At 36.1% G+C, this 26,083-nt stretch overlaps 1 protein-coding gene across 36 annotated transcripts in view; it reads left to right on the top strand.

The window, feature by feature from the left end:
- Positions 1-26,083, top strand: part of POT1 (protection of telomeres 1) — a 131,926-nt gene that overhangs the window by 56,939 nt on the left and 48,904 nt on the right. For 35 of the 36 annotated variants that reach the window (XR_016231779.1, XR_016231778.1, XR_016231780.1 and 32 more), the window contains 5 exons: positions 2,560-2,690; positions 6,948-7,238; positions 12,252-12,407; positions 18,140-18,309; positions 19,805-19,890. Coding sequence is in view for 32 of the 36 variants with exons in the window: in XM_070071275.2 (XP_069927376.2) it covers positions 2,560-2,690; positions 6,948-7,238; positions 12,252-12,407; positions 18,140-18,309; positions 19,805-19,890 (834 nt within the window). In the remaining 4 variants the exon portion in view is untranslated. The remainder of the gene's footprint in view (positions 1-2,559; positions 2,691-6,947; positions 7,239-12,251; positions 12,408-18,139; positions 18,310-19,804; positions 19,891-26,083) is intronic. The other variant, XR_016231781.1, reaches the window with a different exon arrangement.

Genomic DNA, 26,083 nt, shown 5'->3' with positions numbered 1-26,083 from the left:
TAACCTCATCCTGTCAAAGTAGGCTATGTCCAGCTTTCCTCAAAGAGGATCTCTTCCTCAGAAAACATGCCATAGAGCCCCTTTCTCCTGAGACTTCTCTCATATTTTTTTCACAATTTTTTTCTTTGAACAAGAATTTGTACATTCTATGGTTACCAGAGGCTGGGGAGAGTAATGGTAGAGAGGGGTGAGGAAAGTTTGGCCAGTGGCTACTGAATTAAAGTGAGACAGGAGAAATAATTTGTGGTATTCCATTGTACTTTTTAGGATCTTTATATATAATGATAATGTACTGTATTTTTTTAAGCCAGGAGAAAGGTTGAATGTCTTAACAACAAGGAAATGATTAATCTTTGAAGAGATAATTTGCTTAGCCTAACTGAAGATTATACAATGTACTGAATACAGTACAATATACATGTATTGAAGCATCTCTATAAATATGTAAAATTTTAATGTCAACCAGAATATTGACATTTTATCTATATTTACATCAACTTTAAAGAAGAAATCCCAAAGACAGTGTCTCCAAACCTCTTTTCTACCTTCCTGAAAGATGTTGTAAAACTTTTTCAATGCAGTATAGAATCTGAGGGATGAGATAATAATGATCATTTGTTTTGCTGTATCCTTCTAGGCAATTTCTTCCTTCCACCTTTTAAAAAATTAACTTCTTTTTTTTTTTTTTTTTTTGGCATTTCCAGGAATAAGTGCTATTTGGTGTTGAAATAATTACTAGGATAATGAGTAACTATTTGATAATTACAACTAAGAATTTGAGTGTTATTCTTTTTAAAAAATAAAGTTCATCTTTGATCATTGGAAGATGGATAGTAGGAAAAAATGTCATGAAGTAATCCTTACATAGAGTTAGAAAAAGGATACTCAGTAAACTAAAATTGGGTCCAGTGGATCCTTACAGTATATCAAGGGATGAGAATGTAGTATGTTTTTCTTAGTTTTGAAGTCTGCTTGTTAAGGTTTTGGTTTTATTTTTCAGTTTTTTCGTGTCCTCTAATGGATTCCCGCTCCTCATGGAATGGAAATTCTTTTTCCTTCCTCCTTTGTCTCCTGTCCCCATTTTCCTCACCCATCCCTCTCCCCTTTTCTTTCTTTTCCCCCGTGCGCGCTCTCCCCTCCTTTTCTCCCTGCCTTACCCTTTTTTTTTTTTTTGCTCCTGTGTCTAGTAATTGTTTCCTATTTTTTCCCACATATGAATGTAGATAAGATTTGTTTTATGTTATAGAGAGTTGTGTCTTTAGCTTTATATGAGTAGTTTGTTTTTCTGACATGCTGTCCTCCATGAGTGTGAATCTGTTAGAGATAGTAGACAGTCCTTGCAGAGGGCATGCTAGTTGAAAGTGTCAGTCTAGGGTAGGGGAAAGGGAACTGTGTATCAAGCTACACAATCACTAATGTATGATGAGGAACTTATTTGGGTATTAAAACCTCCATGAGAAGTTTACCATTCTTCAGTTAATCGAACACACTTTGTTTTAAAAGGAGCCTGTATTCCTGGGAGAGGTGGTGTTAAATACCTAAGTAAGATATTGTGTCTGGCGACCTGAAGTCATTATGGGGGTAGGGGAGGCAAAGAGAGTTCAAAATGTGTGGTCTTTGAATCACTTGGTGTGTGTGTAAACTTTTAACTAATCCTCTTATTTCAGCTCTGCTTTCCATCCCCAATCCTCTTGGTTCCCATGTTCACCAAAACCACCTTTTACTCTCTTGAATTTCAGCCTCATCTATTCATTTTTACACATTAACCATTTTCTTTCCTGTTTTCTGGAAACATGTTGCTGTATTCCCATCTCCTTTCCTTCACTATTTTGGGTCTTTTTAATCTGTGCATCACCACTACCAGGTACTGGGAAGGACAAAAAGTCTGCATTTTTTCACGTCAGGTTTTAAAATGAGTATTAGGAAGCAATGTCGCTACCACTAGTGTTGAAAGTTGCAACTCAGTATCACTGATTTATTTGGCCAGTTTAAACTGTATAAAGTACCTTTTTCTTATTTTCATGTGTAACCTTTTATAGATGACTAGCAAGACTAACCATTTTCCCTTTTGAGTGTCTTGTTACATCACTTTCTGTGAACTTCTTTATTTGTATTAAATGTTGACTATAAAATCCTAGGTTTTTGAAACAGTTTTTATGCAGTCTTTATGCAGAACAGATAAGACTCTTCATCATATTTGCAACAAATACTTTTGTATTCACTCTAAATTTAACTGAGTTTAATTTGCAAGTTATATTTGTGTATTAGAATATATTTATCTACTTCGTGATTCTTAAATGTTGAAGTAATAAAGTTCTTAACTCCCCATACAGTTTAAGTGGGATTTTTATATTCATTTTATAAAACTTTGTTACAGTAATTTTTAGAGGACTTTTGTACAGTATTTTGGCATTGTATGTTGATAGCCAAGAAAATGTCTCTGATTTTCTTCTAAAAGACCTAAATTAGGAAAAAAAATTGTTGTTTTGAAATAAACATATTCTTACTTTATCAAATGCTTTGAAATACTAAAAGGTAATATATTCTTGTGTTTTACAGATTATTGTTCTGTTGTTACGATTGTGGACCAAACAAATGTAAAGTTGACCTGCCTGCTCTTTAGTGGAAACTATGAAGCCCTTCCAAAAATTTATAAAATTGGAGATATTGTTCGCTTTCATAGACTGAAGGTATAATTCACACTATCTAAAACTGAATATTAAAAAAAAAAAAGTTCACATTATTCAATAAAGCTAGTTATCACTAATCATGCAGTTGCTTTGTTGGTACATGACATTAGGCATTTCAGGAAAGAAGAAATGTAAATAGTATCAGACTTAGGATAAATTGTAGGAAGAAACCTCTTTAAATAAGCTGCCTGCCTTCCCAACAGTATATTAGGTGCCATTATTCAAACTAGTTGCATTCTGTCTTTTGCTTCCAAATATAAATTGATACTATAAGAGCTTTCCTAACAGAATTTGATAAAGAACATTGCTTAATTGTTTTTTAAATTTAATATCAACAATAATAAACAGTTTATAAAGTTTAGGAGATAATACTATTCTTTGCTCTCTTTTGGATGAATTGAAGAACAATGAAAACTTAAGATACTAAGTATAAAATAAAATTGATCTTCATGTATGAAAAATATTTTTAATTATGAACACAGTTTTAAAAATGCTTTTTGTTAAAAATGTAATGAAACCAATAATTGTTTTAAATAATAATTTTAGAACTTAACTCAAGATTATTTCCTCAAAATTCCTATCTTTGTTTTAATAGTTCCTTAATTTAATTGTTCTGTTTAGCTTTATTGAACTTTTCTTTGGAAATCACCACATGGTACTCTGGACACTTTTTCAGTACTTCAGTATTTTGTGTCCCTTAGATTTTAAACATTTTACTTTTTTCATCTTTCTTTCTATTATGTGGATTTCCATGTAAGTCCTACATTATGTTGGTTGTATTTTTCTACTAATGCTTTTACATAACTATGTCCCTTATGTTCATTCTGTTGCTTGTAAATGGGGAGAATATTCCAAGTGTGTTCTATGTTTCAATACCATGGGCGTTACTTGTGTTGATCCACTGATGCTGTTTCCTAGAGAACAGATAGACACTAGAGACTTATTTTTGTACAGATAAAAACAAAATGGAATTATTATCATAGCAGTACATTACAGGCTTGTTCATACTTAAAGGAATTGCTTCTCATAAATTATTGCTTCCTATATTATTTTTGTTCAAACTGTATACCCTGTGCTCCTAACATTTTTTGTTACTCTTGCTCCTGTTTAACTGAAGGAGGTGGGTATCTCACCATTCATAATGTAAGCATACTCTGGTAACTAGCACTCTAGAAACTTCTTCATTTCCCTATCCAGGAAAATCAGTAATGTTCCTCCACTCCCTGCCCAGGGATATTCCTCCAGGAGTAAACAATTGACAGGCGTCTGACAGCACATACCACTTCCATCTGTATTTGTTCTTTAAATCTCTTGTAAAAAGGAATAGGTGTAGTTTCCTTTTGTTTCCTTTCTAAATGCCTGGCTCATGCGTGTGTGATTCAGCCATATTTCTTTCTTGTCATTTTACTTTGTTCATTTTCAGTGCCTTAAATGATCTTTGATTTATGTTCTGTTGTTTTTGGACATTTAGTTTCTAGTTTACGGCTATTGTTGTAGCAGGATACTAGAACAGAGGTGGGACACTGAGTCTTTAAGCAGGAAACAGTTCAATGATGCCCGTATTGGCCCAGCAGATTCACGTTCAAAGACAAATGAAGCCAGGCATTGTCTTATATCCCTTTGCTAGTTCCCTGTTTCAGCTTTACTTCCTTTGTCCTCCTTGTATGATAACACACATTCTGATGGGTGCGCTAGTGCTACAGGTTTGTAAAAAGCTTGTGCATTAGTAAATACTGAGTAGATGCTGCTAATGCCATGTTTTCATTCCCTTTGTTCTGAGCTGGTTCCAGGAGCTTCCCTATGGATTCTCAGCCTTTTGGCTAAGGTCAAGTGCAGGAGCTTCCCTACCATATTGTAATATAAACAATGTTTCTATAAACTGCCTAGCTTAGTGCCTTTTTTTTTTCTTATCAAGACATGACCTTGCTGGATCTAGGATGCTTTTATGTTCCCCTTTAGTTTTTCGCAATATATGGTAAAGGTCGGGGTAGGGGATGGGTGAGAAATACTAGAGATTAACTGGAATATCTTAACCGATAAATAAAGGGACAAAAAAAAAAAAAAAACCCACACATTTTTGCACTAGTTTCATGAAGGCCCAGGTGTTAAATTTATACATTAAAAAAATGTTAAAGCAAATATTTTAAATGTTTTCAACAAATTAAGCACTTGGGCCGTCTTCCACTGCTTTCTCAGGCCATTAGCAGGGAGGTGGGTTGGAAGTGGAGCAGCCAGGACTCAAACCAGTGCCCATATGGGATGCCAGTGCTGCCACAGGCAGAGGCTTAACCTACTAGGCCATAGCACTGGCCTCCAAAATGCACTTCAAATATGAAGATCTAAACAGCTTGGAAGTAAAACTGTGGAAAAAATTCATCAAACAAAACATAAGCATAAAGAGAATAACTATAATTTATCAGATGGTATTACAAATATGGAGGGACAATTCTTAAGGATAAAGTGTCCCTTTCTGAATATATAACAATCATAAATGTTTGTCCAACTAATAAATGTGTCCCAGAATTTAGAAAGCAAAAGTCTTTATGGCATGTTTCAGCTCAGTGACACTGATTAAAAACTAGCTTTGAGGCAGGCATTTGGCCTAATGATGAAGATGCTGCTGGGGATGCCCTCATCCCATATTGGAGTTTCTGGGTTGGAGACCCAGCTCCACTGTGGATTCCAGCTTCCTGCTCATGTGCACCCTAGGAGGCAGTAAGTGACAGCTTATGTACTTGGGTCCTTGTTACTCATGTGAAGACCTAGATTGAATTCCCAGTGGTTCCCAGCTTTGTCCTGGCCCAGTGCCAACTGTTCACAAGCATTTAGGGAGTGAGCCAGCAAATGAGAGCTCTCTGTCTCTCAAATAATTAAGTACATATAATCTCAGCATCACCTGCATTTAAGTCACTTCACGTTCATATTTTAAGTGTCCTGTTTTTGTCTGTAGCACATGTAAAAACTATTTTTTTTAAGATTTATTTATTTGAAAGAATTAGAGGATAGGAGGAAGAGAGAGAATCTTCTATCCATTTGTTTACTCCCCAGATGGCTGTGACTGCCAGGGCTGGGCCAGGCCAAAGCTAGGAACCAGGAGCTTCATCTGGGTCTCCCATGTGGGTGGCAGCAGCCCAAGTGCTACTTTTTCCATGCCATTAGGAGGGAGCTAGATCTGAAGTGCAGTAATAAGGACACAAACCAGCACCCTTACGAAATGCTGGCATCACAGGCGGCAACTTTACCTGCTATGACACAATGCCAGCCCCACGTGTTATCCTTTGTAAAAAATGCAAGCTGGGTAGGATTAGAGAGGCTCTCTCTTTAAAGTACAAAAATAAGTGTTGTAGTTTTACAGTTTACATGCTGCATGTATATTTGGATATAACACCAAATGATTTTATAATTCCATATGCCAATTAAATGAATTAAAGAATTATACCCTCAGGTGCCTTTCTCTGAAGGGAGGAGAGAACCTCCACTTTGACTATGACCGTGTCTAAACAAGATAAGAGTCGGAGAACTCAAGGGGCTTCCATAGCCTTGGAAACTCATGACTGGTGCATAGGGAGATTACTGATGCCATAAACAGGAGTGTCAATTTGTAAAGTCAACAACAGGAGTCACTGTGCACTTACTCCTCATGTAGGATCTCTGTCCTTAATGTGCTGTACACTGAGGCTTAATGCTATAACGAGTACTCAAACAGTATATTTCACTTTGTGTTTCTATGGGGGTGCAAACGATTGAAATCTTTACTTAATGTACACTAAACTGATCTTCTGTAAAAAAAAAAAAAAAAAAATTATCAATTCCCAACTTGACTCTCACTGGGATTAAACATGACAATAGGTCTGATCTGATCTGATTTCATCATCATTTAAAAAAAATCATCTATTATTTTTCACTTTATGTTTCTGTGTGGGAGCAAACTGTTGAAATCCTTACTTAATGTATACTAAGCTGATCTTCTGTATATTAAGATAATCGAAAATGAATCTTGATGTGAATGGAAGGGGAGAGGGAGTGGGAAAGGGGAGGGTTGTGGGTGGGAGGGACGGTATTGGGGGGGAAGCCATTGTAACCCATGAGTCGTACTTTGGAAATTTATATTCATTAAAAAAAGATAAAAAAATTAAAAAAAAAAGAATTATACCCTCAATAAAAAATGTGTAATGTTTTAAATTTCCTCAGTTCCAGATTCTCTATTAGTAAGCTCTTTTGTTTGTGTCTGTTTTCTACTTTGCTGTACTTTCTTAGATTCAAGAATATAAAAAGGAAACTCAAGGTATTACCAGCTCTGGCTTTGCATCGTTGACCTTTGAGGGAACTCTGGGCGCCCCTGTCATACCTCGTACTTCAAGCAAGTATTTCAACTTCAGTACTAAGGACCACAAAATGGTAGAAGCCTTACGTGTTTGGGCATCTTCTCATCTTTCACCTTCCTCAGCCTTATTAAAATTATGTGATGTTCAACCAATGCAGTATTTTGACCTGACTTGTCAGCTTTTGGGCAAGGCAGAAGTCGATGGAGCATCATTTCTTCTAAAGGTAGATTTTTAAAATATTTATCATTTTAAGTCTGCACTGCCTAAATGTTGCAGCATTTTAATAGAACAAATTTGTATAATGTATAGTATGGTAAGAAATTAAAGCATAACATTTTTCATGAACCACAATTTACATGCGTCTCTTCTCTTGCATTGTTCTCTCATTTCTCTTCCAAAGAAAAAACTATTATCCGATCTATATGTTACATAAAGTATTTTCTGTTTAGTGGCTGTTTTCCATTATTAGATTAGTTGCAGTTTTACATATGAATATTTTTGCTTGATGTCAAAGTCACCTTCCTTGTCACTCACTACTTTCTCGGAATTTAGTATTGTTGTCATTTATACCTTGACTATATCAAGGAACAGTGAAGATAGAAATCATTGAAAAAAATGGGAAAATGTTTGTTGAACACTCATAGCACATATACATGGAATACTATGAAAATGTATGTGCTTGCTCTAAAATAATTAACTCAAGTATGACTTGATGATGAAGATAAAGCAACAACATCCAAAGGTAGAATATATTAGTAATAATAGATTAAAACATTTGTCTGGAGATACACCCAAAAGCAAATCTTAGAACCTTAAGTGTGTTTGTGAACAATAAGGAAAAAGCATAGAATATTAAAATAAGCTTTCAACTCAAGAAATTGAAAAAAATACCAGAACTGTGTATAGCATGAAGGAATGATTTTAATAAAGTCTTTAGTTTTTGGAACAATAGTTTAAACATTGTCTAAAAATTTAGAAGATAATTTAAATGCTGTGTAGTGAAAAGTTTCTTGTTTGCCTATTTCTTTTGTTTTCTTCTTCTCCATCTCTCCCTCCAAAAAGTAACAACTGAAACTTGTTTGTTAAGTATCTTTTCAAACATATTTTGTGCTTATCCTTATTTTACAGGTATTCTCTTTCATCTTTCTGTTACATGATGCATGCTATCATTGCCCTCATGTGTCTGCAGGTTCTGCATCCTTGGATTTAACCAATAATAGACTGAACAGATTTGTTGAAAACTGCATCTGTACTGAACACATGGACTTTTTTTTTCTTGTCATTATTCCCTAAACAATATAATATAACAGCTGTTACAAAGCTTTTATATTGGAAGCTGATCTGTTATATATGGGAGGATATGCATACTAAATATACCAATATACATATCTTACATAGAGGACTAGAAAGTACATCCACAGATTTTTGTATCTGAAATCCTGGAACCAATTCCCTGTAGATATCAAGGGACAACCATGCACACACTGCTATGCCATGGCCTTTTCACTTAATTCTTTCTTAGAGATTTTGTCATATCATCACTTTAAAAGCTCACTATTTGAATTTGCCTGCCATAAGAAATTACCGTGAAATAGTTGGCTTAACTTGACAGAAACAGATTCTCTCACCTTTCTAGAGTCCAGTTGTGGGGAGCAAACCGGACTAGACTGAGTTACTGGAATTAAGACTTATTCTATGCATCTGCTCTCCCACAGTATGGCGCTGGGAGAGAAGTAAACAGCTTCCGCACAGCTGCCTCCAGTTCAACCAATAAACTGTAGGACTTGCTACTGATTGGAGGAGAGCAGCGTACTCGGCGTGTGGGCAGCCGAGTTGGGATTGGCGGAGGAGGACTATAAAGGAGGAGAGAGACGGCATGCACCAGGAACATCTAAGGGGAACATCTAGCTGAAGGAACACCTGTGCAGCCCCCGAGAGGGCCGGCCGGCGGTGTGCCGCTCCCCTGCGGAAGGGGGAAAGCGGCCAGGGGGAACCGCCCTTCCACGGAGGTGGAAGGGACAGTAGCCAACCCGGGAAGAACCAGCAGCAAACCCGGGGAGGGCCGAGCAGACGAAAGAACAGCGCAGGGTCCTGTGTCGTTCCTCCACGAAGAGGGGGAGCGACATCCAGTACCTGAAATTCTGGTGTTGTAGGGCTGTGCACCCTTTGGAAGCTCTAGGGAAGAATCTTTTCTTGCCTCTTTACTAGCTTCTGGTGATTGTTGGTATCATTGGCATTCCTTGCCTTTCCAGCTGCAGTACTTCCTTCTCTATTGTCAGATGCTTCTTTGCTTGGTGTGAGAGGGTAAATGTTTTCTTCTTATGAGGACACCAGTCACTGAATTTAGGGCCTCCTTTAATCCAATATGACCTCAGCTCGTTAATTACAACTGCAAGGAGCAAGAGAAATTGTTGTCCATGTAAGATCTTTCACAGATTCTAGGTATTTTCAGGTATTTTCCTTTTCATCATAGGAACATATGGCATGGTTTATTTGAACTTACATCCCATTAATGTGAATTTAAGTGGTTGACTTAAACGCTAATTTATGTACTTGTAGATCTGTAAAGATAAGTTCTAGACTTAATAAGCCAGACATATGTGTGTTTCAAATTTTGATAGCAAGAAAATGACCTCCATAGAGGTTGTGTTCTATGGCTGAACAGCAAGACCTGTGTGAAAATATGTGTTTCCTAGTAGGGAGGCAAGAATGTTTTTAAGTGGAAAAAGATAAAGTCTGATCAATAGCTTAAAGAAAGTTCAGTCTTTTTAATTTTTTTTCATTTTAGAAAATCTTAAGAATGATATAAGGGATATATCTACATATATGGGGAAGTTTATATAAAACTTCAGAAAATATCAACTATCAAGCAGATAAATATGAAAATCTAGATTAAGTTGATTATTTCTACATTTTTAATTAAATTATTATGTTTTAAAAATTCTTTATTTATCTGAGAGGTAGAGTTAGAGAGAGAGGGAGAGACAGAGAAAAGTCTTCCATCTGCTAGTTCACTCCCCAAATGGCTGCAACGGCTGGAGCTGGATTGATCCCAAGCCAAGAGCCAGGATCTTCTTCCAGGTCTCTCACATTGGTGCAGGGGCCCACGCACTTGAGCTTCCACTACTTTCCCAGGTCATAAGCAGATAGCTAGGTCAGAAGAAGGGCAGCCTGGTCAGGAAGGCACCCATATAGGATGCTGGCACTGCAGGCAGAAGCTTAGGCCACTACGCCATGGTACCAGCTCCTTCTATTAAATTAACCATTAAAGTGATTTCAGCCCAGATATTATTGAACTTACAGATACTACACAAGGACACAAAATCTCAGTTTCACTTGTAAGTACAGAAACCAAAATTCATTTTTTTAGTAAGTGTTTTTAGAAATTTGAGAGGCTTGAGAGCAAAAAGTGAGTGCCTATCTGTACTGGTTCATCTCCCAGATGTCCACAACAGCTGGAGCTGGACTGGGCTAGGCTAACCTCATGAGCAAGGAACTCAATCCAGGTCTCCCACATGGGTCTCCAAAACTCAGTTATTTGAACAATCACCAGTACCTCTCAGGATATACTTCATCAGTAAGCTGGAGTCCAGAAGTAGGTGTCAAACCTAGGTGCTCCAATATGGGATGCAGGTATCTTAACCATGGTGTTAAGTACTAGGCTAATCATGTGCCCCAGAAACCAAAATTATTGATCAAATATTATAAAACATCAATAATATATGAAAATGATAATGTGCTGTATAACAACACAGTTTTTTTTAATTCAGTTATGGTGTAATGTTAGATACTTAACAGATAGAGATTTGATGTGACATTTCAGAATTAAATAATAAAGTTAAGTGGAGAAAAATGCTTGTGACATACAAGTACAGTATTACTGATTATGACATGATTTTTTAAATTTGAAACTTAGTTACTATGGCAGCATTATTTAATACTTCCTCTGGGAATTGACACTCATCTGTCACTGATCTGACCTGTTCCATAAAAATCTAGTGTCTTTCATTCAAATAGCTTGCTGATTCGTGTCCAGCCAAAATTTTTCTGAGATATATTCTTATCTCTGCCAACTGTCCTTTGTCATGCCATTTTGTGACATGGCATAGGTCAATTCATCTCTTCAAATCCTGGCTGGACAGTGCATGTTTTAGTCATGCTAATTCCATATTCCCATCATCTGAAGGTAACTTTCATAACACTCCAGTGTGTGTTTTCCTTTCCTAGAGCCCATTGTTTTCATTCATTTTTATTCCTAACATCTAATGTGAACAAAACATTCGTATCTGTACTTTTAAGAAGATTTTCTAAATCAGAACAAAGTAAAAAAAAAAGGGGGGGGGGTTCAGGTTATATTTCTAACATTAGGCTAGAGATTTATCTTAAAATTAGCAAAGAATTTCAAAAGAATTTATATATAAGATAACAATCACAGAATAATTTAAAATAATACAATGCTTTAAACAGCTCACCTAACAAAGGGATTAAAGGTGTGCCTATCCATACATAAAATAATATGAAGACATTGAAAATTGTATTTCAAGTAATATTTAAGTTACCTGATAAAGTATTAATAATAAACTTAGAAAAGCAGAATATAAAGCCATTTTTTATAGAACAAGACATATATCGTATAAATACGTAGAAGAAAACATGAAATAAAATCCACAATAGGTTAGTATATTCTCAAGGCTTAGTGTGATTTTTGTTCTTTTTTGCCATTCTACATTTTTTACATTACCCATAATTAATATCAGTTCATTTATAATCACTAATATTAGAGGCATGCATTTAACTATTTTTGAGTCTTAATTCTAGAAAGTAAAACTCTTAGATGTTTTTTTTTTTTTTTCTTTTTTTTGACAGGCAGAGTGGACAGAGAGAGAGACAGAGAGAAAGGTCTTCCTTTGCCATTGGTTCGCCCCCCAGTGGCTGCTGTGGCTGGCACGCTGCAGCCGGTGCACCACGCTGATCTGAAGCTGGGAACCAGGCGCCTCTCCTGGTCTCCCATGCAGGTGTAGGGCCCAAGAACTTAGGACATCCTCCACTGCACTCCCGGGCCACAGCAGAGAGCTGGCCTGGAAGAGGGGCAACCGGGACAGAATCCGGTGCCCCGACTGGGATTAAAACTCAGTGTGCCGGCGCCACAGGCGGAGGATTAGCCTATTGAGCTGCAGTGCCAGCCATTAATTAGTTTTTAAAGATGGTTAAACTTTACTATACTCTCTTCTGGCAGGTGTGGGATGGCAATAGGACACCCTTCCCATCTTGGAGAGTCCTGATACAAGATCTTGTTCTCGAAGGTGATATAAGTCACATCCATCGGCTACAGAATCTGACAATAGACATTTTAGTCTATGATAACCATGTTCAAGTGGCAAGATCTCTAAAGGTGATGTTGAGTAGCAAAAATGTTTTCTACTCTGTTTTTATAAATTTTTGTGGAAAGCAGTTACATTTATAGAGTGATCTTTGAGTCTAAAAATTCAAATTTATATTTTATTGAATTTTAGATTTTAGAGGTATATTTAAAATTATTTGTAAGAATTAAAATGGATTAAATATTTTTTATAAAATAAAGAATATTTCCTAAATATCTTATATCCATGCACAGTTTGTGAAGATAGTAAAGACAATTTGTCATGTGAGATATACTGCTTTAAAATGTTACTAAAATGTTGTTTAAATGTTAAGCTTTGTTAACTGATTTGATAGACTCTAGATGACTTTGTATGCAATAGTTAAAATTTATAAATAAGGTGTACTCTTTTTATGTAAAAGTATACAATTTAGAAATGACAGTTCTTAGTAAATTGACAACACAAGTTGTAGGGAATATTTTTCTTCATTTTATTTAGAAGTAACCTTTTTAACAAATAGTATCATAAGTAAAATAATGACATTTGCTATACACTTTATATGTATTTGGTACTCTGCTATGTGGCCATTGTATTGATATCCTGTTGTTACAAATGAGAAAAGTGAGGCAGTCAGGGATTAAGTGAGCTGGTTGAATGAAGCCAGGTTTAATCTACAATATTTATTTCCAAAGCTAATACTTCTTAAGTATTAAAAAGAAATGATCTCCCTTATTGCAAATGTATTTCAGTCTACTTATAGGAAGTTAAAAGAAAATAGTAAAACTGAATATCTATGTTTTAGTGTCGTTTTCCTTTGTAAAAACATAAAATGTATGAAGGAGAAAATATTTTCTCTCCCACACCGTATCACAAATATGCTCACACAACTCACACAAATAAATTAGGTTAAAGCCAGGACATTGATAGAAGTGTATGTATATGTGTGGGTACACACACATGTGCATAGATGCTGTACCAGAAAAAAATTAGCTATTGAGGATAAACTTCTTATTTTTTCTCTAAAAGCTATTGTCTAAATTTATTAGTTAATTACAAAAGTTAAAAATAGTGATAAATCCTATTGTGAAGGTTTTTTTAATTGCAGATAGAGCTATTTTATAAGTGGAGAGTCTGCATTTCAGCATTACCTCAGTTGCATGCTCTGAATATCTACCTTTACAATTTTGATTTCCTTCTGTTTCCCTAGGTTGTTGTGTTTCTCTGTTTGTCTTGATCAGCACTTAGCAGTGTTTTCTATATAATGAAGAGGAAGTAATATCTGCTAGTGAATGAATCAGTGAATGCTATGAATGTTTTTAGATTTTTTCTCTTTATAATCATTGTTTTATTTTGCCCACTAGAGGGTGATATGAGCACACATAATCAAGAAATATGGCATGTTATTTCTGTTGAAAAAACTGAGCATTATTTGTAATACAGTATAAAAATGAAAAGCATTTTTTCTACAAGAAACATAACTCTGGACTTTAAAGTAAATTCACATCACATTTTTTGTTTTCTGACAATCCATATAACATTAAGCTAGGAACTCTTTATTTACATGATTAATAAAAATGAATTTTGAACAATGAATTCTTATCAGCACTTTGACATATATTTCAAATTGCATTTTTATATCAAAATAAATGAAACCAATTCAAGAGACTTAGAACTTTTTTAATAAAGAGGATAATCATTACAATTTAAAGTATAATAAACTTGATAATCAGTACATTTTACAGCCTAAATTGTTCTTTGTGCTTTTTCACTCTTTTCTAAATGTTGCTTTTTATGTGACTTATGTCAGCCCCAGACATTTTACACAGACACATGCATACCTACTTGAATTTCAAACTTGTTGTTTAGAAGTTAGAAATATATATATATATATTTTTGGACAGGCAGAGTTAGAGATAGAGAGAAAGGTCTTCCTTTTCCATTGGTTCACCCCTCAAATGGCTGCCACGGCCAGCGCGCTGTGCTGATCCAAAGCCAGGAGCCAGGTGCTTCCTCCTGTTCTCCCACATGGGTGCAGGGCCCAAGCACTTGGGCCATCCTCCACTGCCTTCCCAGGCCACAGCAGAGAGTTGGAATGGAAGAGGAATGACGGAGACAGAATCCGGCGCCCCAACCGGGACTAGAACCAGGGATGCTGGCGCCGCAGGTGGAGGATTAACCAAGTGAGCCACAGCACCGGCCAGAAATATATTTTTAAATACTCAGTCCTGTCCTCGTATGCTTTTTAAATAATTATAAAACATATATAAAACACACATAGGCATAATTATGTTTTTGCTTTCAGTGGTCCAGTAGCTGTGGTTAGACTGGTTATTTTGAGTCAAGTACATGAAAATAAAAATAGTAAACCTAGGGGCTGCTGCTGAGGCACAGTGGGTTAAGCTATGCCCTGCAGCACCAGCATCCCATACTGGCTCTGCTTTGAGTCCCTGTTCCACTTCTGATTCAGCTCCCTGCTAATGCATCTGGGAAAGCAGTGGGAGATGGCCCAAGTCCTTGGGCCCCTGCACCCAGGTGGGAGATGCAGAGGCTCCTGCCTCCTGGAACAGACCTAGCTGTTATGGCCATTTGGGGAGTTAACCAGAGGGTGGAAGATCTCTGTCTCTCTCTACTTTTCAAATAAATATTTTTAAAATATTAAAACTAAAGTGAGAATCTTGACAATTTATGGAGAAAAAATTTTTTTCCCTAAAGGGATATATTTTAGTAGTTATATTTGTTTTTATTTTTTAGTGTTTCTGTATTATACTTTAATAACATTGTAAACTCTATTTTTATAACTTTTTGTTTATGATTACTTCACTTGTAATTTTGGATTCTTATCATATGATTGATGAGATTAAGCAAATACTTATCTTTTATGGTAAAACATCTAGTACTTTTTATTTTTAAATATTTATTTATTTGAAAGGCAGAGTTACAGAGAGGCAGAGACAGAGAGAGAGAGGTCTTCCATCCGATGGTTCACTCCCCAAATTGCCTCAACGGCTGGAGCTGCGCTGATCTGAAGCCAGGAGCCAGAAGCTTCCTCTGGGTTTACCATTCGGGTGCAGGGGCCCAAGGACTTGGGCCATCTTCTACTGCTTTCCCAGGCCACAGCAGAGAGCTGGATCGGAAGAGGAGCAGCCAGGACTAGAACTGGCGCCCATATGGGATGCTGGTGCTTCAGGCCAGGGCGTTAGCCCGTTGCACCACAGAGCTGGCCCCCATCTAGTACTTTTCATAATATATTTAGTCATGCTTAAAAACAAACCACAATGCTGCCTCCAGAAGGATTTCTGATAACAATTTCTCAACCTTATTTAGTAGTCTTATTTTTATAAACAAATTTCATCCTGGCTTGTAAAATTGTTTTGTTATGAAATATAATAGTAAAGAAGATAGTACAATAAACACCCATGTGCTCACCACTTAAACTTATTCCTGAATGTGTTTCCACAAAGTAAATCTACATTGAACTTTCTTTGTCCCTACCTACCCGCATATTTCTGATTAGGGACTTGACTAAGCCCCTTTCTGTACCTCAATATGTAGGCATGTATACCCATGTTTATTATGCTTTTACTTCTTTGGATTTTTTGATAAGGTAAGACCTGCTCTTTGATTCTTCAAACTTATTTGGCTGTTCTCTTTCTGTACATACTTGGTTTTCAAATTCTGAGAAAAGACACTGAAGATTTTGATTGAAATTGCATTGGATTTAAAGATCAATTTGGAGGCAATTATAATTTTTTAATATCAAAGCTTTTTGTCCATAAATATGTTTTTCTCTGATTAGGCCTTCTTTCAAGTTCTTTATAGATTATAGATGTGTGTGATACTAGTATTATATGTGTATGTGGTACTAGTATTATATGTGTATATAGTATTATCTATGTGTACACACACACATTTCATTAAATAATAAACATTCAGAAAGAATGCAATACAAATCGCATTTTTTTTTATTTTCTTCTAGTATGTCTCTTTGGGCACCATGAGGAAAATTATTTTTCTTTTCTTTTTTTTTTTTCTGGTTTTTTCACTGTTTTTTTTTTTTTTTTTTTTTTTTTTTTTTTTTTTTCCTACTCCTATGCCATGATGCAGATAAAAGTAAAAAGTCACGGAGAAAAAGACCAGATAGCTCCTCCTCACAATGTCCATAATGGAAGTAGGATGAGTCCCCCTTACTTTGTTTTCCTTAACCTCCCTCCCTTGGAGCTGAAGAGTAACGAGAAATTTAAGAAAAGCTACAATAAGCAGACATGGAAGATTGATTAGCTATATTCATCTTTTTTTAATATTCTCCCCCACATTTGTCTTTTCTGTTATAGACGAAATCACCTCTATTACACTAAACTTATAAGAAAAAAAGAATTGTAGCCCCATTAGGGGCTACATCAGGTCTATGCAGTGGAATTAAATTTACTAGTTAGTGACTCCTTTTGTTCATAAAGCTTCACAGGCCAGCACTGCGGCTCACTTGGCTAATCCTCTGCTTGCGGCGCCAGTACCCCGGGTTCTAGTCCCGGTTGGGGCGTCGGTTCTGTCCTGGCTGCTCCTCTTCCAGTCCAGCTCTCTGCTGTGGCCCGGGAAGGCAGTGGAGGATGGCCCAGGTGCTTGTGCCCTGCACCCGCATAGGAGACCAGGAGGAAGCTCCTGGCTCCTGGCTTCAGATTGGCGCAGCGCGCCAGCCGCAACTTGCCAGCTGTAGTGGCCACTTGTGGGGTAAAACAACACAAAAGGAAAAAGTAAGACCATTCTCTCTGTCTCTCTCTCTCTCACTGTCTAACTCTGCCTGTCAAAAAAAATAAATAAAAAAATAAAAATAAAGCTTCACAATAATACAAAAGGCCTTCAAAATGCTTCAGGAAAAATGGAATTAAAAGAGAATTTGTTTTGGTGCAAACCAATTTTAAAATCCATACTTTTTTCCATAATACACTTTTTCCATGAAGTTTTTGAAGGGCCTTGGTAAATATGATTTCATTTATATAGTCTGCTTTTTTGTAGCTATCAGTATGTTTGAATAGCATTTTGCATCTCGTGAAATTTTCTTCATACAAAATTAAATTTTCCAAAAGTAAAGACATTCTTGCTCTAAATTTAGCAAAATAAACCATAGACCATTTGTTCAAAACTGTATAATCCCATATTTGAACTCAGACTGTTTAATATCAGTGGTATGAGCACAATTTTTTTTTCATAAAAGTCTTGTTTCTGTGAGCTTTCTGTGGGATAAATGGATGTGTATTATTTTAATAGTCACACATTTAAATTGTTTCCTTTTTCCTCATAATGAGAGTCTTTTATTGATCATATTTAATTAACTTTACCTTAAACTTTTAGAAAAAGCAAAAGCAAGTTATTTTCAGAAACCTTAATTAGTGTGCTTGAATTTCATTTAGGTAATGGAGCCCCTACCTATGTTTTATTAATGCTAAGATGCAATATGTTTTCCACATTTTAATATCTATAAAATGGAAATAGGTCTTCCAGTTGAGTGTGTGTGTGTGTGTGTGTGTGTGTGTATTTCTACACATGGGGATCATCTGCATGGACATGCCCCATGTATACATTTGGTTTTAAGATAGTGTTCATGCATCTGATTTTCAGCCACACCAGTTTAATGTATCTGTTATGTTTTCTGATTGATCAGTGTCCCCGGTAGTTGGCAGTGATCACTGCCCCACATTGGTTGTTAAAATTTCAAATATCAGAAGTTGTTTGTTCTTTCTCCACTTTCTAAATGATAATCTATTTTCAGATTGGAAGCTTTCTTAGAATCTATAGTCTCCATACCAAACTACAGTCAGTGCATTCAGAGAGCCAGGCAACATTGCTGTGTCTAGAGTTTCATCTCCATGGAGGTACCAGTTATGGCCGGGGAATCACGGTCTTGCCGGAGAGTAACTCTGATGTGGATCAGCTGAAAAAGTAAGCATTTAATGTATCCTGTCTAGTATCTCTTTGGAAAATGTAAAGGCATTCATTATAATATAAGGAAATATAAGGAAAATATAAGGTATTCATTAAGCTGATTTCTAAGGTAATAATTTTCCTGGGAGGTCAGATAGGTTTCCTTTGTTCCTTAAATCCTTCTGTGTTTTTCAATATTTTTTTTTTAACAAATGAGCCAGATAAAGCAATCCAGTGATGATTTAAGATAATTCAGCACCAGCATAGCTGAGGCCATAGTTTTTTTTCCAACATTAGAAATTGCTTTTTTTAAAAAAAAATTTTAAGTTTTATTTATGTACTTGAAAGATGGAATTATAGAGGGGAGAGGCAGAGGGAGAGAAATCTTCCATCGCTGTTTCATTCCCTTAATGGCCACAATGGGCCAGTCCGAAGCCAGGAGCCAGGAGCACTTGTTCTCCTCTGCTGTTCATATTTTCAAAGGATAGCAACAACCTGTGGAAACTAGACCTTAGACAAAGTTTGGAAAACTTGATACACACCAACAATTCCTATATTTCTTAAGTGCTTCTTATTAAATAGACAATAGAAGTCAGCTATTTTCTAGTCTTAGTGTGTTACTTTTTTTTTAAGCAGAAAGTCAATGGTATCTTATATCCTCTGCATATTTATTTTTTGAAGGATTCCTAGTGCATACTGTATGCAGACATATTTTGATCAGTATTCCAGAGAATTTTTATTTGAAAGGGAGAAAGAGACAGAGCCAACCCCCATTCACGGGCTCACCCATCCAACCCTGCCCTGCCCCACAAAAGGAATTCACTCTAGATTGAATAAATGAATTAACAAATGTCTCTAATGTGAGTGGCAGGAACCCAGCTATTTTTGAGCCATCACTGTTGCCCTCCCAAAGTCTGTAGCAGAAAGAAGCTGTAATAGGTAAATGGAGCCAGGTTTGAATCCCAGGTACTCTGATATAGGATGCTGGTATCTCAATAAGTGTCTTAATTGCTAGGGCACATGTGAAATTTTATTTAAAAGTTTAATACATGTCTTCAAAAAGAAACCATACTGTTAGTAAATTAAAATGAAATAACTACTATCTTAAGTTGTAATAGATAGAAATCATTATGACTCTGACTTTAAAATCAATTAAAGAAACTTCTGTTTCACTAATTTTCTGTCTGGTTTAAATCTCATTATAATATGTGACATTTGTTAATTCATTTATTCAATCTAGAGTGACACTGTTCAGACTCACCATATCCATATCCATTAAATTCCCAGCTTATTTTTGTTTGTAATATTCTGTCATCCCACTATTCCACTTATATATTTCTAAACTTGGGATTTTGAGGACTTGAAACCTCGGTTAATCTGATAAAAGGTATATACCCTTAATTGAAGATAATGTATTCATACAGTATTTCATATATTATTTCAATGCATTCCTGGGTTTTGTATGTGGAGCTGCTTTGTTTTATGCAATTTGAAACTATGCTTTCAATTATAGGGCTCTAGAATCTGCAGATTTGACCAGTCAACATTCAGATCGTTTCTGTCAGTCAGAACATGAGGACAGTTTTCCAACTCCTTCAAGTAAGGGAAAATTTTAATTAAATAAATAACTTTATCAGTGTAATTATATTTTAATGTCTTCCTCTCTCTATTCATATATTATAAAGGAATACCCTAAATTTTTATCGGTGTCTTATGCAAAGGTAAGAATGGTTCCTATCTAAACTATGTAATTAAATTTTGAAATTGGAGAGATAGTAATTATTTGTTATATATATAAAATGAATATGTGAGTGAACTCATTAAAAAAATATGGGGGAGGCATTGGGCTACAGTGAGTTAGGCCCACTGCTTGGAATGCCTGGACCCCACATCAGAGTATTGCTTTTAGTCTGGCTACTTCACCTCCAATTCAGCTTCCTGCTAATATGCATCTTGGAAGGCAGAAGGGATCGCTAAAGTGGTTGGGTTCCTGGCCCCAACATGGGAGACCAGGATGGAGTTCTAGGCTCCTGGCTTCTCCTTGATCCAGCCCTGGCTGTTGAATACATTTGGGGGTAAACCAGTACATGGAAGATCTCATTACCTCTTTTCTCTCTCTCTCTTTCGCTCTGCCTTTCAAATAAATAAACATTAAATATATATACACATATATATGTGTATGTTTAACTTCCTAGACAGTTATTTTGCTTGTCAGTTTGTAAAAGGAACAAAGGTTGCTTATGCCTTTTTATTTCAAACAACTCAAGTATGTTTTGCTCATAAATGCCTTTGATGTATGAGTATACAGTATCCAGTCATTATTGAATTAATCAAGTGTCTAATTATAAGAAATTAACAAACAGTGGGATGTATGTTTATATTATTGTCTACCTGAATATGTGACTATTCACTTCTGAATTTAAAAATTCTCAGTATGCTTTCCTTTACTGTTTTCTCTTAATATCTGCTTATGCATTTTGGGACCTAGAGTCATATTTCATCCCAGTTCCTTGTTTTACAGTCTAAATCCCATCCTGTTATGATCCAAAGAATCATTTTATAATGTTTACTTTTTTCTCTATCAGTAACAAATACATGAAAATTAGCATGCATTTCTTGTAAGAACCTGCATACATTATTATTTCATCCTAGCAACACTCCTATAAGATATATTGTTTTTCCCTTTATTGAAAGGAAACTGAAACTTTGATAAGCTTCCTGTAATTTGCTCACAGGTACTTAGCTGTTAACTGATGGCAAAGCAAGTAAGATTCAAATCTAGGCTGTTTGGTTTTTCATATATACTTTAAATTTATTTCCTCCTTCCCTCTGTTTCCTATTGCCATGGTGGTGGCATTTTAGTCTGATGTATGATTAGCAGAACTACCATTAGAAGGTCAATTTAGTTGATAGTCATTTAAACATAATGTAATTTGTAATTACACTTTTTGAAGTCTCTTTTCTCCTTTTAAAAATGATCCTTTTATTACTTTTAAATTGTAAAGTGATATGTCATAATATAAAATTTTATAATTTTCCCCATGCCTTTATGCTATGTTTCCTGAAGTAGAATTAACAGTTTATTGTTGTTCCTTCAATACTTTCACATGTATACAAATATACATACCTACCTAAAAAGACAGGTTGGTTTTTTCCCATTTTAAATTTTTACCAAAATGGAATTTTACTGTAATAGTTGCTTTCCTTAATCTATTAGAATATAACTTTTTTGATTGATTTATTTGAAAGAGTTACAGGGGGCTGCAGAGAGAGAATTCCTATCTGCTGGTTCACTTACCTAATAGCTGTCATAACAAGTGCTAGAGCAGGCCAGAGCCAGGAGCTTCATCTGGGTGTTCCACATGTGTGGCAGGAGCTTAAGTACTTGAGCCATCTTCCACTGCTTTCCCAGTGCATTAGCAGGAAGTGGATCTGAAGCAGAGCAGCTGGGACTTGAGCCAGCATGTGTATGGAATGCTGACGTCACAGGCAGCAGCATTACCTGCTAGGCCACAACACTGGCCCCTGGAACTTTATTTATATAGCCATTCTCCATTCTTCTCCATTTGGCAGACATTTCAGTAGTTGTCAGATTTTTGCTCTTACAAGTAATATTTTTAAATATTTTTTAAAAATCCTTGAACAAGTTTATTTCTATGCTCTATTTACTTCTATTTCTCTAAAATAAACTAACAGTGGGGATAATATATCAAAGGTAGGTACATGTTTTATTTTAGTATATATTTACCTAAAAAGCTCACAGGAATTTATATCCACATAGCATTGTAGGATAAAATATTATTTCCACACACCCTGATGCTATTGCATGTTAACAAGCTTGGTAACTTTTTGACCATTTAACAGGTGAAAAAGTGATATTTTAATTTTCCTGTCTGTTTGGAAACTTAAAAATCTCATGGTACATCTATTAGTTCTTCAGGTCCCTTTTCTTTGATTTGTCTGCTATTAGCCTTTATCTTGTTTTCTTTCCTTATCAGCTTTTGAGAGACCATGTGTGTTTTATGCATTTTAATTTATTTTTATATAGAAAGCTTATATTTAATAAATATAAATTTCATAAGTAAAACTTTTGGATTATAGCAGTTCTTCTTCCCATACCCACCCCCTTACCCACAAACCATCCCACCTCCTACTCCCTCGCCCATCCCATTCTTCATTAAGATTCATTTTTAATTTTCTTTATATACAGAAGAGCAACTCTATACTAAGTAAAGATTTCAACAGTTTGCATCCAAACAGTTACACAAAGTATAAAGTACTACTTGAAGACTAGTTTTACCATTAATTCTCATAGTACAACACAATTAGGACAGATGTACTACATAGGAAGCAAGTGCACAGTGACTCTTGTTGTTGATTTAACAATTGACACTCTAATTTATGACGTCAGTGATTACCCAAGGCTCTTGTCATGAGATCCCAAGGCTATGTAAGCCTCTTGAGTCCGCAAACTCCGACCTTATTTAGACAAGGCCATAATCAAAGTGGAAGTTCTCTCCTCCCTTCAGAGAAAGGTAACTCCTCCTTTGATGGCCCCTTGTTTCCACCGGGATCTCACTCACAGAGATCTTTCATGTAGGTCATTTTTTGCCACAGTGTCTTTACTTTCCATTCCTAAAAGGTTTTCATGGGCTTTTTAGCCAGATCTGAATGCCTTAAGGGCTGATTCTGAGGCCAGAGTGCTGTTTGGGTATATGTGATTCTATGAGTCTTCTATCTGTTCTGCTTCCCATGTTGGATTGTTCTCTCCTTTTTAATTCTATCAGTTATTATTAGCGGACACTTGGTCTTATTTATGTGATCCCTTTGACACTTAATCCTATCTTTATGATCAATTATGAACTTAAATTGATCCCTTTCACTACTAAGATGGCATTGGTACCTGCCAACTTAATGGGATTTGGAGTCCCATGGCAAGGTTTTAGCTGTACCCATAGGGGTAAGTCCGAGGGAATGTGTGCCGAACTATATCTTATTCCCAGTCTTATTATTACCAGGGATCAATCTTCAATTGGATTTAAACACTTAAGAATAATTCTATGCTAAGTAAAGAGTTCAACCAATAGTATTAAGTAGAAAAATAAAATACTAAAAAGAATAAAATAATAAGCTGTTCGTCAATAGGACAAAGGCTGATCATGTCATTGCTTCTTATGTTGACAGTTTCACTTCTACAGGTTTCCTTTTAGGTGCTCAGTTAGTTGTCACAAATCAGGGAGGTCATATGGTGTTTGTCCCTTAGGGGCTGCCTTATTTCACTCAGTATGATGTTTTCCAGATTCCTCCATTTTGTTCCAAATGACAGCATTTCATTTTTTTAACAACTGTGTAGTATTCCATAGAGTACATATGCCATAATCTCTTGAAATCTGGTATTGTGATGCATATGGCTTTATTTTTGTTCTACAAGATTGCTTTAGCTATTCAAGGTCTCCTGTGTCTCCATATGAATTTCAGCATCATTTTTTTCAGATGTGAGAAGAATGTCTTTGGTATTTTGATTGATATCGCATTGAATCTATAAATTGCTTTTGGGAGAATGGACATTTTGATGATATTGATTCTTCCAATCCATGACATGGAAGATTTTTCCATTTTTTGGTATCCTCTTCTATTTCTTTAAGATTTTTTAATTCTCACCGTAGAGATCTTTAACATCCTTGGTTAAGTTTATTCCAAGATAGTTGATGGTTTTCGTAGCTATTGTGAATGGGATTGATCTTATAAGTTCTTTCTCAGCCATGGCATTACGTTTGTATACAAAGGCTGTTGATTTTTGTGCATTGATTTTATATTCTGCTACTTTGCCAAACTCTTCTATGAGTTCCAGTAGTCACTTAGTAGAGTTCTTTGGATCCCCTAAATAAAGAATCATATCATCTGCAAAGAGGGATAGTTTGAGTTCTTCCTTCCCAATTTGTATCCCTTTAATTTCTTTTTCTTGCCTAATGGCTCTGGATAAAACTTCTAGAACTATATTGAGTAGCAGTGGTGAGAGTGGGCATCCCTGTCTGGTACCAGATCTCAGTGGAAATGCTTCCAACTTTTCCCCATTCATAAATTGCTTTGATTATATTGAGGAATGTTCCTTCTATACCCAATTTGCTTGGAGTTTTCATCATGAAATGGTTTTGTATTTTATCGAATGCTTTCTCTGCATCTATTGAGAAAATCATATGGTTTTTCTTGTACAGTTTGTTAGTGTGGTGTATCACATTGATTGATTTGTGAACATTGAAGCATCCCTGCATATCAGGGATAAATCCCACTTGGTCTGGGTGGATGATCTTTCTGATGTGTTGTTGCATTCTATTGGCGAGAATTTTATTGAGGACTTTCGCATCTATGTTCATCAGGGATATTGGTCTGTAATTCTCTTTCAATGCTGCATCTTTTTCAGGCTTAGGGTTTAAGGTGATGCTGGCTTCATAGAAAAAGTTTGGGAGCATTTCCTCTTTTTCGATTGGTCTGAATTGTTTGAGAAGAATTGGAGTTAGTTCTTCTTTAAATGTCTGGTAGAATTCAGCAGTGAATCCATCTGGTCCTGGGCTTTGCTTTGTTGGGAGGGTCTTTATTACTGTTTCAATTTCTGTCTCAGTTATGGGTCTGTTTAGGTTTCCTGTGTCTTCCTGGTTCATTTTAGGTAGGTTGCAGGAGTCCAGGAATCTATCCCTTTCTGATAGATTTCCCTGTTTGCTGGCATACAAGTCCTTGTAGTAATTTCTTATGATTCTTTTTATTTCTATGGTGTCTGTTTTACATTCCCTTTTCCTCTCTGATTTTTTTTGAATTGGATCTTTTCTTTTTTTAGTTAGTTGGGACAATGGTGTGTCGATCCTGTTTATTTTTTCAAACACCAGCTCTTCTTTTGGCTGATCTTTTGTAATTTTTTTTTTATTAAATCCTATTGATTCCTTCTCTTTTTTAAATTAGTTCTCATCTCCTACTAGTTTTGGGTCTGGTTTGCTGCAGTTTTTATAGATCCTTGAGATGAATTGAAAGCTCATTTATTTGGTGCCTTTCAAATTTCTTGATGTAGGCACCTATTGCTATAAACTTTCCTCTTAATGCTGCTTTTGCTGTATCCCATAAGTTTTTTTATGTTGTGGTGTTATCCTCATTTACTTCCAGAAAGTTTTTGATTTCTCTTTTGATTTCTTCTGTGACCCAGTGTTCATTCAGGAGCATGTTGTTCAGTCTCCATGTGTTTGCATAAGCTCCAGGGATTCCTGGGTTGCTAATTTCCAGCTTCATTCCATTAATATCTGAGAAGCTACATGGTAGGATTCCAAGAATTGGAATTTGCCGAAACTTGCTTTATGGCCTAGTATGTGGTCAGTCCTAGAGTAGGTTCCATGTATTGCTGAGAAGAATATAAATTCTTTTATTTATTTTTTTGACAGTCAGAGTGGACACTGAAAGAGAGAGACAGAGAGAAAGGTCTTCCTTTTCCCTTGGTTCACCCCCAAATGGCCGCTGTGGCTGGCACGCTGCGGCTGTCACACCACGCTGATCCGAAACCAGGAGCCAGGTGCAGCCTCCTGGTCTCCCATGCGGGTGCAGAGCCCAAGGACTTGGGCCATCCTTCAATGCACTCCCAGGCTACAGCAGAGAGCTGGACTGGAAGAGGAGCAACTGGGACAGAATCCGGCACCCCGACTGGACTAGAACCTTTTGTGCCAGCACCGCAGGTGGAGGATTAGCCTATTGAGCTGTGGCGCCGGTCATGAATGTAAATTCTTTAAGTGTAGGATGAAATGTTCTGTAGATA

Source organism: Oryctolagus cuniculus, chromosome 3, assembly GCF_051225735.1.
Source record: "Oryctolagus cuniculus isolate XC-2025 breed Fujian yellow rabbit chromosome 3, ASM5122573v1, whole genome shotgun sequence".
Lineage (NCBI taxonomy): Eukaryota > Metazoa > Chordata > Mammalia > Lagomorpha > Leporidae > Oryctolagus > Oryctolagus cuniculus.
The sequence above is the reverse complement of the archived record's forward strand: the minus strand, read 5'-3'. Positions and strand labels throughout refer to the sequence as shown.